Source organism: Arachis ipaensis, chromosome B06 (genome assembly GCF_000816755.2).
Source record: "Arachis ipaensis cultivar K30076 chromosome B06, Araip1.1, whole genome shotgun sequence".
In the NCBI taxonomy this organism is placed as follows: domain Eukaryota; kingdom Viridiplantae; phylum Streptophyta; class Magnoliopsida; order Fabales; family Fabaceae; genus Arachis; species Arachis ipaensis.
In genome coordinates, this window is record NC_029790.2 from 12,018,204 (window position 1) to 12,034,167 (window position 15,964).

The following is a 15,964-nucleotide window of genomic DNA, read 5'->3' on the forward strand; positions in this document are numbered from 1 at the left end:
AATGCACGTGAGTGAATTTGGACTTAGGCCAACTTGGATACATGGATGTGTAGCATGTAGGGGTGGCAAAGCGGGCCGGACCTAACGAAAAGAAGAATAAAAACAAAAACAAAAAAAATGTTTGAAAATTCTATAATTATTAATTTTATAATAGTAATCACTCTTTTATTTAATAAAAATAAAAAAATAAAAATTTTCGGCTCGGCGGACCGGCCCGCCCTGCCCCGCCAAAACCCGCCAATTTGGCGGTGCGAGTTTGGCAAATTTTTTTTTAATTTAGCGGGCTCCAAATCCTAGTCCGACCCACCATTTTTAGCGGATTTAGCGAGTCTGCCCGACGGGTTCAACCCGTTTTGCCACCCCTAGTAGCATGACTGTAATATTAATTAGAAGGAAAAGTTAGTGGAGACTCTTGAATGAATAGAGACAATTAAAAAAGATTTTGAAATTTTAAAAAATTTCAACATAAAAAAATGCTTATATGACAATAGAATAATAGATGAGATGTTAACTCTTAGTTGTAATTCAATTTGTGTATCAACTTTTATATAGATAAAATAGATTTTATTTAGGTGAACGCAATACATTTGGAAAAAGGTAAGAGGGATAGCATTTATTAAATTTAAAAAATAAAATAAAGTACAAAAGTTATATCATAAATCATAAATTCTAAATTTAAATTATTAATATAAAATATAATAAATAAAAAACTAAAAATTGTTTAATTAACAAAAGTTATCACATTAGAGTTTTAAGAATGAGCTTTTTTATATGTATCTAAAAATGATAATACTTACAATAAAAACTTTATTGTTATATGCAAAGATTAGAAGATTATGTTATTGTTTGTAGATACATTAGTATTAGTATAATAATATTCAAAAGCATAACAAAATAAGAGCTTAACTAGTCTAAGCAATTTTCATCAGGCAGATAACTTAAGTTCTCAAAAAGCTTTTTTTTTTATTTTAATACAAAATACAAAATTTCTTCATACATATAATGCATTGTACAGCTTTGGCAAGTCTTGCCATGATTTGCATATCTTTTTAATCCGAATCTATAATTTTACCACGACCTCTTCTCATGTACCTTCTAGGTTATACATATAACAAATAAGCAAGTAAAAAAAAGTTTTTGGGGGGTGGGGGTTTAGAATTATCGTGCCCTGCATCATTGGTTGGAGCTTATAATCAAGCTTTCGAACTTTGTACTTCTATATTCAATTGTATATTTGCATGTATTCATTCATTACTGCAAATACCAATAGGCACCCAACAGTTATGTTTCCTCGTACCAGGAGGCCTCGACGAGGAATGATGGTGCTCGAGGATAACTGAATTTGCCTCGTACTAAAAATGCACCCAAAAATACACCCCCTTCAGCACCAAATATGAAATTAGCCACCCCATTAAAAATGAGATTTAAATTGGTTCAAGCATCACTGTCTTCTTTATCCAAAGTAGCTGATAGATAGCTCAAGATGAAGCCGTCTATATCTCCCTCAAGGACAGAGTCAGGGTCTGAAACCTCATAATTAGTTCTAAGATCTTTCACCATTCGATAAGGCTGCATCGTAAATTAATTAAAATAAAAAAGGTTATGCAATTGCTCATATCATCAAAACCTGACGGAAAAAAAAGAAGGGGAAGTATAGAATTTCAAACCATACATGGAGCACATAACTGCGTATCTGACTGCCCCAAGTTATGTCCGTGAGAGATTGTGTATGTTGTGAATTCAACTGAGCCTGGCGTGCCATCTCCAGTTGGTCTAATCTCGACTTGAGCACAGCCATCGCAGAAGCCTTATTCTGATGTTGGGATCTATTTCCAAATCACAAGCAAACACAAAATTAATGAATGCAGCACAATCTATGAATGACCTCCCCAAACCAACACAAAATGCCCAAATTTATTTCTTACCTTTCATTCTGACAAGTTGCAGTAATTCCTGTAGGAATATGAATTATTCTTATTGCACTTTCAGTTGTATTAGCATGCTGGCCACCGGGACCGCCAGAACGAAACCGTTCAATTCGAAGATCAGATTCATTAATTTGTACATGACTAGATCCATCACCAAGGATTGGAATCACAGCTACTGCAGCAAATGAAGTATGCCGGCGCTTATTACTGTCAAAAGGTGATATTCTCACAAGTCTGTGGACTCCTACTTCTGCTTTTGCATATCCAAATGCAAACTCACCATCTACTTTAATTGTAGCTCGCTGAAAATGAAAAAAAAGTAATCTGAATTCATAAACTAGCAATTCTTCCCTTCAAAGAAAAGTCTAGTCTCTGGAAAAGTCCATGAGTACTGCAGACCTAAAATATGTTAAACTAAATCCTCATGAAAATCTTGCTTGAAACTTAAATGCTCATTATACAAGTACTTGAAAATCAGAAACCATAGCTACACAAAACACGTTGGTCCTGAATCCAAGATTCCAAGCACACAAGAAATCTGTAGAAATGTAAAATAACTTAAAAAAGGACTCAGGAAGGATGGTGAGAAGGAGAACCTTGATTCCTGCAATCTCACCAGGCATTTCATCTATTACAGTTACATTATATCCACGTCGGTGGGCCCATGATTTATACATCTGCATAACCATTGCAGCCCAGTCCATGCTCTCAGTACCCCCGGCCCCAGCCTGAACCTACATTAAATAATAAAACAAGCAGTTTCAATAGTTAAGCACAGCTTAATTTTACTGTTCTACTGATGTTGGACAAGGGAAAGGATACACGTTGCAGCAGATTCTTGTGCAGCATGCTAACACCAAGAGCCATAGTGACAACTGGGAACTTAAAAAGAATGCTTTTAAAGATTTGAAAAATATAAAATAATCAACAATACTAGCAATTTATGTTAATCCATTGTAACAACCTCGATGAAGCAAGAACAAGAATCCTGCTCCCCAGCTAGCAGTGCCTCTAGCTCTTTTTCCTTTGCATTTTTTCTCATGTCACGCAAAGCTTTCAATGATTCCTGAAAAGGAAAAGAATTGTGAATGAAAATAAATTGACATCTAATATAAGAAAGGATTTAATTGACACTTCAAACATCAGAGAGTTTAGACTATCAATGCTTGTTTCAACTACAAATTTTATCTTAAAACATAAAGCTCACTGATCTATTTGAATTGTCTAGATAGATGCTCTTGCTCCTAACAACAAATAAACCCACCATGTCCAAATCAACTTGATTAATCAGTTGTATCGTTCTAAACTTGTTGACATACATTGTAAGCCTTATGAAACAGTGATACTCATAAAACCAATAACAAAAGAGTAACATGCCTAGGTGATGAGGAAGTGAGTGCCGCACGCACCGATTCCAATTCTGAGTCATTCTCATCACGAGCAAGCTTAATCATGTCAATATGCTCGAGTAACTCTTGCTCAAGCGCATTCACCTCTTTCACCTTTCCCATTAGGGTTCCATGCTCTCTGCTAATGTTACCAGCGTGCACAGGGTCATCCCAAAGATCTGCCTTATTCAGCTGCACAGATAACATATCCAACCTTACCTTCAATTTCTTCCACTGTCACAACACACCACACCACGGAATTATTAATCAGCAAGCAAGTAATTCTTGAAACAGAAGGACGTTGACGTAGGTACCTGTAAGCGGCGTTTGATGAGATGAATAGATTGCGCAACCGCAGAGGCATGGCTCTTCCAATCGCTTTCGTTATCGTCTAGAATGTTCCAATTGTTCGCGAGAATTCCCTCCACCGTGAGGCCATCGGAGGTTGAGCGTTGGGCGGCGGTGGCGGCGGCTTCAGAAGCGAAGAACCGACGGCATGTGGACTGGTGGTGTTGGCGATGCGAATAACCATAACCGTAGCAGTGATTTTCAGTTGAAAGGGAAGTTGAGCGAAAGCAAACGGTTTGAAAGAGGTTATCTGAGAAGTGGCGGCGATGGTTAATGGTTTGGGAAGAATCAAAGGAGTTAGGGAGAAACAAGTTAAAATTGTTGGAGCTCAATAAACGAGTCCTCAGTGATCTTCGTAGAAAAATGGACATGCTCAACGCTATTCTTATTCTATTCTCCTTCCTTTGAACTTCAACAACCAATGTACTCGATCCTATTCAAGAACACTGCTCCAACTTCAACTCACCAAAGAAGAATATGCTGCTGCTTCGAGTTTTTTTTTTTTGTTATGTCTTGGTAAATGGGCTTGACCCTGATTATAAATATGGGCTTTTCAAGCCCAATTTGAAGAAAAAGAAATAATTCGGGTCCACGTAGGATTTTAGCCAGCTTAATTTAATAATCTCTAATCTCTAATTCGCCGTTCTCGCAGGATGAGCTTTAAAAAGCATAGCAATGTGACACTCTAGGATGTTCTAAACATAGCGTCTTGACTAAAAATCCCACCATTTCTCCCCTTTCTAATTGCCTTTTGCAATGTAGGATTATCTTTATATCCAAGCAAATTTTGTTGAAGGCTTTACATCAATTGAAGTGGTGATTATCTAACTCATTAGTTTGCCGGTGGACTTCCTTTTGTAACTTGCAGAATGTTCAAAAAATCAAATTCAGGGAAATTTTTTTTATGAAGTTAGTTTAGGCCCTAACGGGTCAAAACAATACATGTTAGTATTCAAATTGAAGTCTATAAAATTGAACGAGAGTAAAGTACCATTTCTATCCATGGAAGTTGAAAACGCCGACAAATCTACCCACGAAAGAAATAAACTACTAAATGTAACGATCATTCGTGACTTCCGTGGGATGAAACTAACCAAGCCTTATTCCGGCGTTGACTCCGTTAGTAACGCTACCTACGTGGCACTTCACGGTGTGACATGGTTTGGGGGGCTTCACACGTAGATTGCTGAGCTGTGTGACCGTTATAATGTGTCCTAAACCCCAAAATTTCCCAAATTCAAACCTTCTTCCATCCCAAACACGAACCATAACCCTAGATTCAGAAAAATCTTGAAAATTATACCAATGTCGAGGCAAAGACTCTGTACTCCACCTTCGAATGGCAGTGGGAGTGTGTCTGGAAGCTCAATTTCAAAGCGGGTGCATGATAGGAAGTTCAATGGCAAATGTTTCTGTGGGTTGGGGGTGACGCTGTGATGAATCCTGGGAGGTGGTTCGTCCGTTGTCCCAATTGGAAGGTAACTCGTTGCACACCCTGTTCTGTGTGAGTTGAATGTGGTTCTGATTTTAGTTTTTTTGTCATGGAAAGAACTCGGACTGCAACTTTTTTGCATGGGTAGACAAAATCGAAGGGCAGTGGGAGGGTTTGAGGAGAGCACTGACAGAAAGAAAGATACAGGAAAACGTAAATGAGGCTGAGGCTGAAATGATGATGCTCATGAGGTTAGGGAGGTTTGAAGCTGAAGTTAGTAAACTTAGGGTTTGGCTTGTGATTATGTCAATGGTGGTGGTATGTAATGTTGTGTGCACTGTGTATCTGATTCTCGGGAGGTTTTGAGCCTAAGTAGTTGTTACTCTTAGATAAGGACAACAATATCCATGCTCGATTCTGAATCTGTCATTTGTAGACATCTGTAATCCAGAAAATGTCAAATAGAGTCTTATAAGATATGTAACTTGCAGAAATTATGTTTTACTAATTGCAATTCTTGTTTACTTTCTGCTCCAAAATAACATGAAATACAGGCAAAATAACCTCATAAGCACACAGTAATTGAGTTACTGAATTGTTCAAGTTATAGGTATGAGTTATCAACTACGAGTATGCACCCATACCGAAAATCAAAACATAAGCAATTGAAGGTATAGTATGTAACATATCCAACAATTGTAAGATAAACTGCCATGGAGAGTACAAAAAACACATAATATAAAGACTCTTGCTTCATGGATTTAGAGTGGAGTTGCTGCTTCCGCTTGACCCTTCTTTCAAGTGTGCAGTTATTGACCCTTTTTTGTTGGTGGACGGAAGGCAGGCTGCGGCCACCTACTTGAGCTTGATCCTCTCACTGCGGGAGTTGGCATGAATTCCATGAATCTGGAAGTAGTGCCCTGGGAGGCAGCTTGCATGGTTTGAGGTGTCACAGTGGGGGGGCACATCAGAGGCCGGGGGTGATGGACTAGTAGTAGTTGGTGTTGTTGGCCTGACAATAGCTGGAGCAGATTGTGGTTGCTGAGTAGTTGGTGGTGGTCTTCGCAGATTCTTCTTCTTCTTTGGTGGTTTTTTTGCAGTTGGTGACCTAGTTGAAGAAGACCTGACTGTATTAGGAACGGGTTGAGAAACTGGGGTGGTCTCCTACAATAGTAGACACATATGAATGATTAGCTTAGACAGAACTTGTAAAATGAAGTTCTAAAATACATCACTAGACTTACAGGTGGTGGCTGAGATACTGCTGCTTCAACAGCTTCCAGAGTTTCCTCCCAGAACATCTCCTCTAGTCTTGCCGCCTCCTCTTCATCATCCTCAGCAGTTGGGTGTTGACTTGAACTTTGTCCCCCAGCACTCCCAGCCATTGCCTCCTTCTTCTTGGAACAACTACGACTGTTGTGTCCAGTCTGCAAAATGTATACCATGAAATAAACATGGAGATTTAAAGCACAATGAATGTAAGCATATGAATTATGGTTTACCTTTAGGCAGTACCTGCATGTGATGGGGCCATACTTTCTGGGGGCCCTATGAGGATCTGGGGTGGGTTCTTTTGGGGCATCATTCTTCTTGTCTCTTTTCAACTTTGGTCTCCCAATCTGCTTCTTGTATACTGGGGGTAATATAGGAGGCAGATCACAATGCTGCCAGTATTCTTAACTAGGAACAGGCTGGATCACGAACTGGTATGTGCTATTATATGCCCCCATAGAGAGCCAGTTGTGTGCATGTTCTTCTGGCCTCCTGTTCTGGTATGCAAGGGCAGCACATGCATGCCTGCACGGCAAGCCAGTCAGTTGCCAAAACCTGCAGGAACAAGTCCTCTTTCTTATATCCACCATAACCTTATGTGGGAGGCATTGTACTTCATACACATTTCCAGGGTCATCTCCAGTGGGAAACGGCCGCCACTTGTTGCTCTCCCTTTTCTCCTTTTCCAGCCTACTCTGCTGCACAGGAGTGATTACTCCAGTATATTCCACCAACGCCTTCTTGTTTCTTGCAATGATGTTCATCATATAACACCTCACCTCTTCCAGCATAGTTATTATAGGCTTCCCTCTCATTTTCTTGATCCTAGAGTTGAATGATTCGCAGTTGTTGTTCGTGTAATGGTCAGGCTTTGGGTATTCGCTAAACCCACTCCTACTCCATTGACTTGGAGGGATCCTGTTTAGATACTCTCAAACATGGGGATTAACCCGTCTGATCCTATCCAGTACAGAATTGAACTCTTGAGAGGTTGTGGCCTTGGCACATCTCCACATTGCCATTTTCAATTCAGTATCCCCCCCACTGTTTTCTAAAGTTCTGCCATATGTGCATAGCACAAAATCTATGATGTGCTCCTGGATTCACCTCACGCATAGCAGGGATGAGGCCCTGGTTGAGAAAAGTAAAGCAACTATATGATTATACCATATTAAAAAAATAACTATGAAGGCAGTAGGTATGCACACCACATTGTAAAAAACTAGAAATGAAAACATACACAGAGAATAAGAATTCAGTAATTACCTTTTACATGTCTGATATGAAGTTGATTCCATTGATTGCAGCATCACCTAAGTCTTCTTGGAGGAGTTCGAGAAACCACTTTCCAGCTATCCTTGCATTCGCACTCCACAACAGCATACGATATAAGGTATATGTGGTTATTGGCATCGTGGCCGATTGCGGTCAACAACTGGCCAGGGTAGTATCCCTTTAGAAAAGTTTCATCTAACCCTATAAAAGGCCTGCAACCAACCGAAAAATCATTTTTACACCCTTCCAAGCATATATATATCCTTTTGAATTTATGCCCAGTCCCTTCAACATAATCAGTACTAATCCTCACAGTGGAGCCAGGGTTGGTCCTCATAATTTCATTAGCATAGTCCCTAAGAACTGCATACTGAGCTATTTCTGACCCTTCTATTAGTTCTTTCGCCTTCACCATAGCCCTGTATATCTTCCTCTCGTTCACAATCACGTCATACTCCTTCTTGAAAAAATCTTGTGCCTGCCTTTGAGTCATCTCTGGATGATCACGGATCTTGTCCTCAAGCTCCTCTACAACCCATTTACCATCTGCTGATTTATTCTTATTAACTTTGCTGTAGGTATGTTCATTCACAAACGTCTTCACCTGAAAGCTTAATGGATACGACCGTTTTGCACAGTATATCTGCCACGGACAACTCTCGTCATAACATATGGTCTTGCACCTAGTTGAATCCACTATTGGAAAGAATATGTTTCGCCCTATGTTGATGTTGAACTTCTTAACTGCCTTCTTGAAATGGTCCAGATTTTCAAACTCCATGCCAAGCTCCAACCTTATTTTCCTTACTGGAGCATCTGGATTCGCTTGAGGAAATGCTGCCTGCTGACTGTCTTCATCATCACTTGCAACAGAATCCAGCTCTTCAGACTCATAACAATGCATCCCTGCACTCCGACTCGTAACAATGCATCCCTGCAATTGCCTCCGACATATCTTCACCCTTCACAGGTATAAAAATGAAGGATGCTTGTTTGGATCCTGGTTAGGTATGAAGGTTTGCCCTGAAGATGGAGGCCTGACTGTTGATCGTCTCTTCCTCTTCTTTTGACTACCACCACTAACATCTGGATTTATATCTGGTTCGGGCTGTGAACTGCTGGGTTGACTACCACTACCGGGTGTTTCCATTTCATTTTGTATGCTCTGCTCCTGAGACTCTGGTTCTTGGCAAGGCTGTGGGATGTACTGTGTGAAAACCTCAATAGATTCTGCAGGCCCTTTATCAACAGTGGGAGCCACGAACTCTGCAGAAATTGGAATTTGGTGTCCAGTTTCTTCAATTGCAGCTGACACATTTGGTTGTTCAGGGTGTGGAGGAGTATTTTCAAGCGGTTGATATGGAGGTAAATTGGGTTCGGTGAGTGTATTTGGGAGCTGAATGATCCTTGGTGCCTCTTCGAATGTTACCTTTGGTGAATGGGTGGGTATATTTGGTTGATCGTTGCTTATATCTGGTTGTTGTGTGTTTCTTGTGGTAGGGTGGACGTCTTTGTCTAGTACATCATCCTCTGTTTGAGCATCCACTCCAGCAACTTCAACCCACCATCCAACTCCTTCCCAGGTTCAAGCCAGTAAAGCTCGCTCATATCAGTGTACCCTATATCATTTACTAAGTCATTCATGAAGAACCTATTTAGGGTATCCACATTCACCCGTTCAATCTCTGTTTTCTCACCCCCAATATATGCCAGTTTGCCATCATCACCCTTTTCAAATTTTTCTCTGTGACTAATGACTAACGTAATGTGGATAGTTGCCATCTGCAAACACACATATACAGAAAACAATTCAGAATTCGCAACCACATCATATCCACTACAAAGACACCCTAAGAAAAAGCTCATATCCACAACCATGCACCGAAAATCCAGAAAACCATGAGGTAGAGAGATCAAAGGTTACTACTTACCTATGGATGGCACCACGCAACTCCAACAGCTGACACGATCAACACCGACAAGTACCCTCTCGTCAACACGGAGATTATCGTCGGCACCAGAGGTTTTCTGTGAGTGGAGAAAATGAACAGTTTCTTCTTAGTGTACCTTTCATAACTGTTCAATTCTAATTTTTCTTTTTTTAAAAAATTAAAATTTTGAAATCCAATTATATTTTTAGATAATTGTAATTACAATTTCCACCTGTGAAGCCCCCCAAGCCATGTCACGCTGTGAAGTGTCACGTAGGTTGCGTTACTAACGGAGTCAACACCGGAATAAGGCTTAGTTAGTTTCGTCCCACGGAAGTCACGAATGATGGTTACATTTGGTAGTTTCTTTCTTTTGTGGGTAAATTTGTCAGCGTTTTCAACTTCCATGGGTAGAAATGGTACTTTACTCATTGAACGAAATACAAGAAACGAAGAAAACTTACTTATTCATAAAGAAATCACCTGAATTATTAACAGCTACTTTCATAAATAAAATCAGCCACGCGGACATAATACCAATTGTTATTCTCCTCAGTGTGGGAAGCCATGCCCCCAAATATTTTATAAAAAAGATTAGTTACTACGTACATTGTTTAAGGAGTAAATTCACTAAATTGGTTTTTTTACTATTCACTAAATTGGTTTAGATGATTACGTCTTGCACTAAAAATTTAGTTGTTTAAGGTTTATGTACTGTTGTTTCTAATTTTACCGTAATTTTTAATACATGTTCAAAATTCGTCGTCATCTTTTCCGATCCTCACTTCGCGCTGCTGCACATCCTGTCGGCCATACCGATGTCGCCGCAGCCTTCTGCCGACACTGCCTCTACCTCCGCCGGTCAGCTCGACGCGTCTCGCCCTCCGGCGCTTAGCCCAACGTTGCTGCCGCTTTTTCACGCCATTCTCCCTGGCCGCGTTGTTGCATGTTGCGCAACTCTCTCGTGGAGTTGCTGCTGCATCGTGTCAGTTTGTTGTTCTGAGATGCCGTAATTTCCAGTAAAAGTTGTTAGAGAGTGAACTATCGATAGAGCCATTAATCCGTTCATCCCGTTGTCCAGATAATCTTTCTTATTCGTTTCTCATTCTTCTAACTCTTCCATAAATTTCATGTTTTCATTTAGCTGGTGATTGAAAAAATATGGTAACATACATGTACATGACATGACATACAGAAAGTTGGGAAATAAGACAACATTTGAAGGCATAAAGAATGCGGGTCACTTGGTTCACATGGAGACACTCTGTGCATTCAATACCTCTCAACCATTTAATATTAATTCAATTTCCAGTTTAGAATGGTCATTTTAGTAGGAGTACTACTATACATATAAGTCTTTTTGTCATACAAGTTAACCCTAACCCAACAAAATTCACTTACATAACGCGCGCGTGAAAATCATGTTGTTCCTCTTTGTATCCTGCGTTCCTCCTCCTCTTCTTTCTTCTTCTTCTCCTTCTTCTTTGCGTTTCTCCTCCTTTTTCTTTGTGTGTTTCATCTTACTATTGTTGTTGCTGCATTTTTTTCCTCCTCTTCTTTCTATTGATTTTGCAACATTATATCTTTTTTTTCTTCTTTGTTTGATTTTTTGTTCTCTCAAGAAGAATTATGAGAATATGAAATAAGAAGATGAAGAAAAAGAAGCAGCAAAAGATGAAGAGGAGGAAGATGAAGAGTTTTAAATTATACAGAATTATTAGCACACACACTAAAAATTTTTAAACAATACACTCAAATATCTTCGTGTTACACCAAAATATCTTTGTGTTACATCCAAATTTGCTGCAAATATAGAAAAATATCTCCTCTAATGCTGCATTTTTTTCTTCTTCTTCTTTTTTCTTATTTCTTTCTTTCTTTCTTTTAGTTGAATGAATGTAAGTTATCATTTTTTAAGTAATTTTACAACATTATGTGTTTCTTCTTCTTCTTTGTTTGATTTTTGTATTTTTATTCTTGTTAAAAAAGTAAAACAAGAAGAACTTGAGAAGGTAAAACAAAAAGGAAAATATGAATAAGAAAAAAAGAAGAAGATGGTGATGATGATGAAAAAAGAAGAAGCAGCAACAGAAGATGAGGAGGAGGAAGAGGAAGAGTTTTGAATTATGCAGAACTTATCACCACACATACACCAAAAATTCTTAAACAATATACTCAAATATCTTCGTGTTACACCCAAATTTGCTGCAAATACAGAAAAATATTTTCTTTAATGCTGCATTTTTTCTTCTTCTTTTTTTTATTTCTTTCTTTTTTTAGTTGAATGAATGTAAGTTCATCCCCTTCTAAGTAATTTTATACCATTATGTATTTTTTCTTCTTCTTTGTTTGATTTTTTTAATTTTTATTTTTGTTCAGAAAGTAAAACAAGAAGAAATTTGAGAAGATAAAACAAGCAAAAAAGATGAATAAGAAAAACAAAGAAGATGATAATGATGATGATGAAAAAGAAGAAGAAGAAGAAGTAGTAGAAGATGAAGAGAGGGAGAAGAAGAGTTTTGAATTATGCAAAATTTATCAGCACACATACACCGAAAATTTTTAAACAATACACTCAAATATCTTCGTGCTACACCTAAATTTGCTGTAAATACAGAAAAATATTTTCTTTAATGTAGAACTTTTACATTACATTCAATTCAAACCATCAACGATGAACAATAATTTTCACAAACCAAAATATTATTCGCCTGCAAAATCATAAACTACTAACGACATTAACTAGAATCGAAGCACACCTCAACCACTTGATTGGATTCAAAACAATAATCAATTCCGTTCTAATTTAATTGACAATGTGAACTTAAATTATTTATTATCTTCAACAACAAGATAACTGATGATGGAGGAGAAGGAGGAAAAGGAAAGAGGAGAAAAAATTTCAATGAAAAAAGAATAAGGAAGATGAGGAAGAGGTGGTGGTGTTGGTGACGACGATAACGAAAGAAAAAAATAACGAAAAAGAACGTGTAGCAAGAAAAAGAAGAAGGACGTGCAGTAACGGCACGAAGAAAAAATATGTGCGCGTGAATATAAATGATTTGTATAGACTTGTATCAAAAAATGACTTGTATGTGGAGAATAATACTTTTAGCAGGTATGCGAATAGTTATTTTAATTGTTATGTAGATGATTATTTTGATGAATTGGATTTAATTATATATAATTAAAATATGTTGGATGTTCAGTTTATTAAGTATGCGGATAATTATTATATCCTTAAGTGGATGGTTATTTTCACTATGGGTGAGCGACGCTGATGGCGATATGTATCAAAACAAGCAGCAACGGTAAAGTAGGATGATTATCGATGAAGGTGGGGTGACAGCCAATTGAAAAAGAAGAGGGTATTGAAATAAAATGCTTTGATAGATTAGGATTTAAGATTGTCATTTTTTAGAATAACTGAGTGAATTTTTTTATTTGGATTATTTGTAGAGTATTTTTTTTTTTATGTATTTGACCTAAGTCTGCAACCTATTATTCACATTGTTTTTTAGAATACTGAGTGAATTTTTTTATTTGGATTATTTGTAGAGTATTTTTTTTTATATATGTATTTGACCTAAGTCTGCAACCTATTATTCACATTGTTTAAACGGAATTGAATTCAAATATAACATCTTGAATGGAACAAACCACCATCCCCACCACCACCACCACCCCCCTCCCCTCCAAATTTGATTTTCAAGGTCCGCTTCTGATTCACCGTATAATCAGTTTAAGATAAGCAACACAAATCCAAGGGTAGTAAGCAAATCTAAACATAGTGTTTTTAACCTTCAATACTCTGTCTCTTCACGTGAAAACAAGAAAATAACTAGCCATTTTTAAGTGAATTTACGTGAGTTTATCCCATAGAAAAAAGAGAACCTATGTATTTGTCCTGGAAATACCAATGATTAATCCCCGAGGCATCACAACATGAGATTCCCCGAAGAAGCAGGTACGGTCAAGGAGCAACAAGTACACATACCTAAGAAATACATAAGCGACAAAATCGATGTATATATAACAGAAATGATGAAAATAACGACCACTTATTCCGATTGATATGTTTCGTCTCCAGCATCAGCAATTGATTTTGGCTTCTTGACTATGAGAACTGGGCACTTAACGTTCTGTGCGCAGTGACTGCTCACACTTCCAAGAAAAGTCCTATAATTCAGCTCCAAACCCAAAACACAACTCACTATTACACAAATTACAATATATATTTAAAAAAAAAATTAACTAACTTGTAATGGATCAAACTTTTGATTTTTCGGATCTAGAGTTCTAATACCATGTCATAATACCACTCATCCCAGAAGCTTACGTTAATAGAAAAAGATAATGCCAATGAGTAATAGCTCAAATGGCATAATCTCCCCCTGCTCAATTAAGAGGTTGCGGGTTCGAATCTCCTATCTTTGAAAAAAAATTTTAGAAAAAAATAACACTAATGGTTATATCTTTAATCCTCCATAAACCTCCATTTCAATAGCTTCCCATACTTTCCCATCAAATAATTATAGACATACTAAAATCTATTTTTTTAAAATAATTATTTAAATCAATTCTTGACATTTTTAAAATTGGAAACTTCAAAATACATAAAACAGTTTCAAACTTTTATTTTTGTACTTTTCCAATTTAATCCAAAGAATAAAGTACAAAAATATCTTTGAAAAAAAAAAAACGTGTGATAGAAGGGGAGTGAGTACCTCTTGATAAGACCATAACCGTGGCTTCCCATAACAAGAACATGAGCACCCAACTTTTCAGCCATCTCACAAATCACGTCCCTTGGATCGCCATCCTCTACTCTCGTCTCCACCTTAACCTATTATTCACCCTTCCAACATTAATTATTAATTATTTATACTTACATACATAGATAAGCTTCACCTTCACATGGAAAGAAAGTGACGTGTAACAAAACACTGATTAATTAATTAAACAAACAGTGAACAAAGTAATATATGACAAATGTACGGACACCATTATTATCAGGAGAACAAATCCAACAAAATACGACAATTATTGAAGGGAACGAGACATACGTGTTGGAGATCTTTACACAATTTCTTGGCTTTCGCTAACACGCAATCTGCCACTTCTTGGCTATATCTTTCCATGGCTGCCGTTATTTCCGGCGAATACAGATTTGCTGATGAAAAGTGAAAACCAATCCCAAAACAACATAGTAATTTCGATTAGCAAGTTTAGTTTTAATTATTGAAGGTAGTAAAGAAAAACAAATAAGATACCTGGATGAGTTTCAGGATCATCTAGTGCGGCTGCGGTTTCAAAGGGCATATAACCGCCACGTGGTGGGTTTACATAGAGAAGGATAAGGGTATTTTTGGAATTTTGGAAGACGAGGTTGTTGAGGCACCATGAGAGGGCATACATGCTCTCATCGCCTTCGTCCACTGCTACCAGAACCCTCCGTTCGTTCTCTGCCTCTTCTGCCATTACTGCTTCGTGCTTGATTTAGGAAAGCAAAAACTTGAAAGATTGGGAGTGACACCGTTACTTTCACTTCTCTTGTGTTTTGACTAATTATGTTGAAGCTACTGCTATCAGCTGACTCTAGTGAAATTATTATTTTCTAATTAAGTGTATATACGCTTTTTTATTATTGGACGATGAACCATGGAGAGGTGTGTGTTATCCAAACTCCAAAGTGTACGCACTAGAATGAATTTGACCAAAATATATGAGAGATTCAGTAGAATCTGTTGGCGGTTTGGCTTCCTGGTTTTCATATTTGACGGTATTACCAATTTACCATGTCCAATAGGACAATATATTTAGGGTAAATCACATAAAAAAATAAGGAAAAGTATAGGTAACCAACAAAATTTTTGAATAATGTGTAAACAATGTGAATTAATAGAGTTAAAAAAGTAAATTTAATTAGTAGCATTAAATTAGGGTGTAGTATATTTTCATTTGATTGGTGGTTGTTCATATTGTTCAAAATTTTCATTGTTCCCCTGCCATTCTCCAAAAAACAATTGTGTTGTCTGGATGTGAATAGAAATGTCATGACACCAATTTGAGCTTAATTTTTTTACACTGATTAAATATATATGTAATATGTTGTTATTAGAAGATAGGGTATTTTTTTTATATGGTGTTATTTTTTTTAATTGATATTAATTAAATCGGATGATCTAATTTATTTGAACAGGACATATAAATCATAAATTGAAGAGTTTGATTTGTATTGAAGGGTTTGATTTGTAATTTTTATTTTTTTTTATTTCTAAAAATGAATAGCAGAAGGTTCGATTTTAATGTAATTTTTTTATTTTAAAAAAATACAGATTGAACGGTCCGATTTCAATGTTAAATTTTTTTAATTTTTAAAAACATAAT

General features: G+C 37.2%; 5 protein-coding genes across 5 annotated transcripts; all 5 read right to left on the reverse strand.

The window, feature by feature from the left end:
- LOC107645949 (peptide chain release factor PrfB2, chloroplastic) lies at positions 967–4,177 on the reverse strand. The gene is made up of 7 exons (XM_016350108.2): positions 3,631–4,177; positions 3,338–3,550; positions 2,893–2,994; positions 2,525–2,662; positions 1,926–2,230; positions 1,673–1,826; positions 967–1,569 (listed from the first exon to the last, which is right to left on the reverse strand). The coding sequence occupies exons 1-7, from the start codon at positions 4,033–4,035 to the stop codon at positions 1,435–1,437; spliced, it is 1,452 nt and encodes a 483-aa protein (XP_016205594.1). The 5' UTR covers positions 4,036–4,177; the 3' UTR covers positions 967–1,434.
- Positions 4,171–8,518, reverse strand: LOC110263165 (platelet glycoprotein Ib alpha chain-like). Its single transcript, XM_021103995.1, has 2 exons — positions 6,341–8,518; positions 4,171–6,260 (listed from the first exon to the last, which is right to left on the reverse strand). Exons 1-2 carry the CDS (start codon positions 6,539–6,541, stop codon positions 5,952–5,954), a joined length of 510 nt encoding a protein of 169 aa, XP_020959654.1. The 5' UTR covers positions 6,542–8,518; the 3' UTR covers positions 4,171–5,951.
- LOC110263695 lies at positions 6,773–7,183 on the reverse strand. The gene has a single exon (XM_021105431.1). It carries the CDS (start codon positions 7,181–7,183, stop codon positions 6,773–6,775), a length of 411 nt encoding a protein of 136 aa, XP_020961090.1.
- Positions 7,678–8,547, reverse strand: LOC107646524. The gene has a single exon (XM_016350706.1). The coding sequence runs from the start codon at positions 8,545–8,547 to the stop codon at positions 7,678–7,680; it is 870 nt and encodes a 289-aa protein (XP_016206192.1).
- LOC107645948 (universal stress protein PHOS32) lies at positions 13,349–15,318 on the reverse strand. Its single transcript, XM_016350107.2, has 4 exons — positions 14,848–15,318; positions 14,641–14,747; positions 14,302–14,420; positions 13,349–13,753 (listed from the first exon to the last, which is right to left on the reverse strand). Exons 1-4 carry the CDS (start codon positions 15,053–15,055, stop codon positions 13,636–13,638), a joined length of 552 nt encoding a protein of 183 aa, XP_016205593.1. The 5' UTR covers positions 15,056–15,318; the 3' UTR covers positions 13,349–13,635.

Coding starts and splice junctions, on each gene's coding strand:
- LOC110263695 (XM_021105431.1), bottom strand. CDS start 7,183: ATGAGAGGGAAGCCTATAATAACTATGCTGGAAGAGGTGAGGTGTTAT.
- LOC107645948 (XM_016350107.2), bottom strand. CDS start 15,055: ATGGCAGAAGAGGCAGAGAACGAACGGAGGGTTCTGGTAGCAGTGGAC. Junction 14,748..14,847: donor TGATCCTGAAACTCATCCAG/GTATCTTATTTG, acceptor ACTTTTCATCAG/CAAATCTGTATTCGCCGGAA. Junction 13,754..14,301: donor GGTTATGGTCTTATCAAGAG/GTACTCACTCCC, acceptor GCTGAATTATAG/GACTTTTCTTGGAAGTGTGA.
- LOC107646524 (XM_016350706.1), bottom strand. CDS start 8,547: ATGCATTGTTATGAGTCTGAAGAGCTGGATTCTGTTGCAAGTGATGAT.
- LOC110263165 (XM_021103995.1), bottom strand. CDS start 6,541: ATGGTATACATTTTGCAGACTGGACACAACAGTCGTAGTTGTTCCAAG. Junction 6,261..6,340: donor CAGTATCTCAGCCACCACCT/GTAAGTCTAGTG, acceptor CTACTATTGTAG/GAGACCACCCCAGTTTCTCA.
- LOC107645949 (XM_016350108.2), bottom strand. CDS start 4,035: ATGTCCATTTTTCTACGAAGATCACTGAGGACTCGTTTATTGAGCTCC. Junction 2,995..3,337: donor ATGACTCAGAATTGGAATCG/GTGCGTGCGGCA, acceptor TTTCCTTTTCAG/GAATCATTGAAAGCTTTGCG. Junction 2,231..2,524: donor GTGAGATTGCAGGAATCAAG/GTTCTCCTTCTC, acceptor TTTCATTTTCAG/CGAGCTACAATTAAAGTAGA.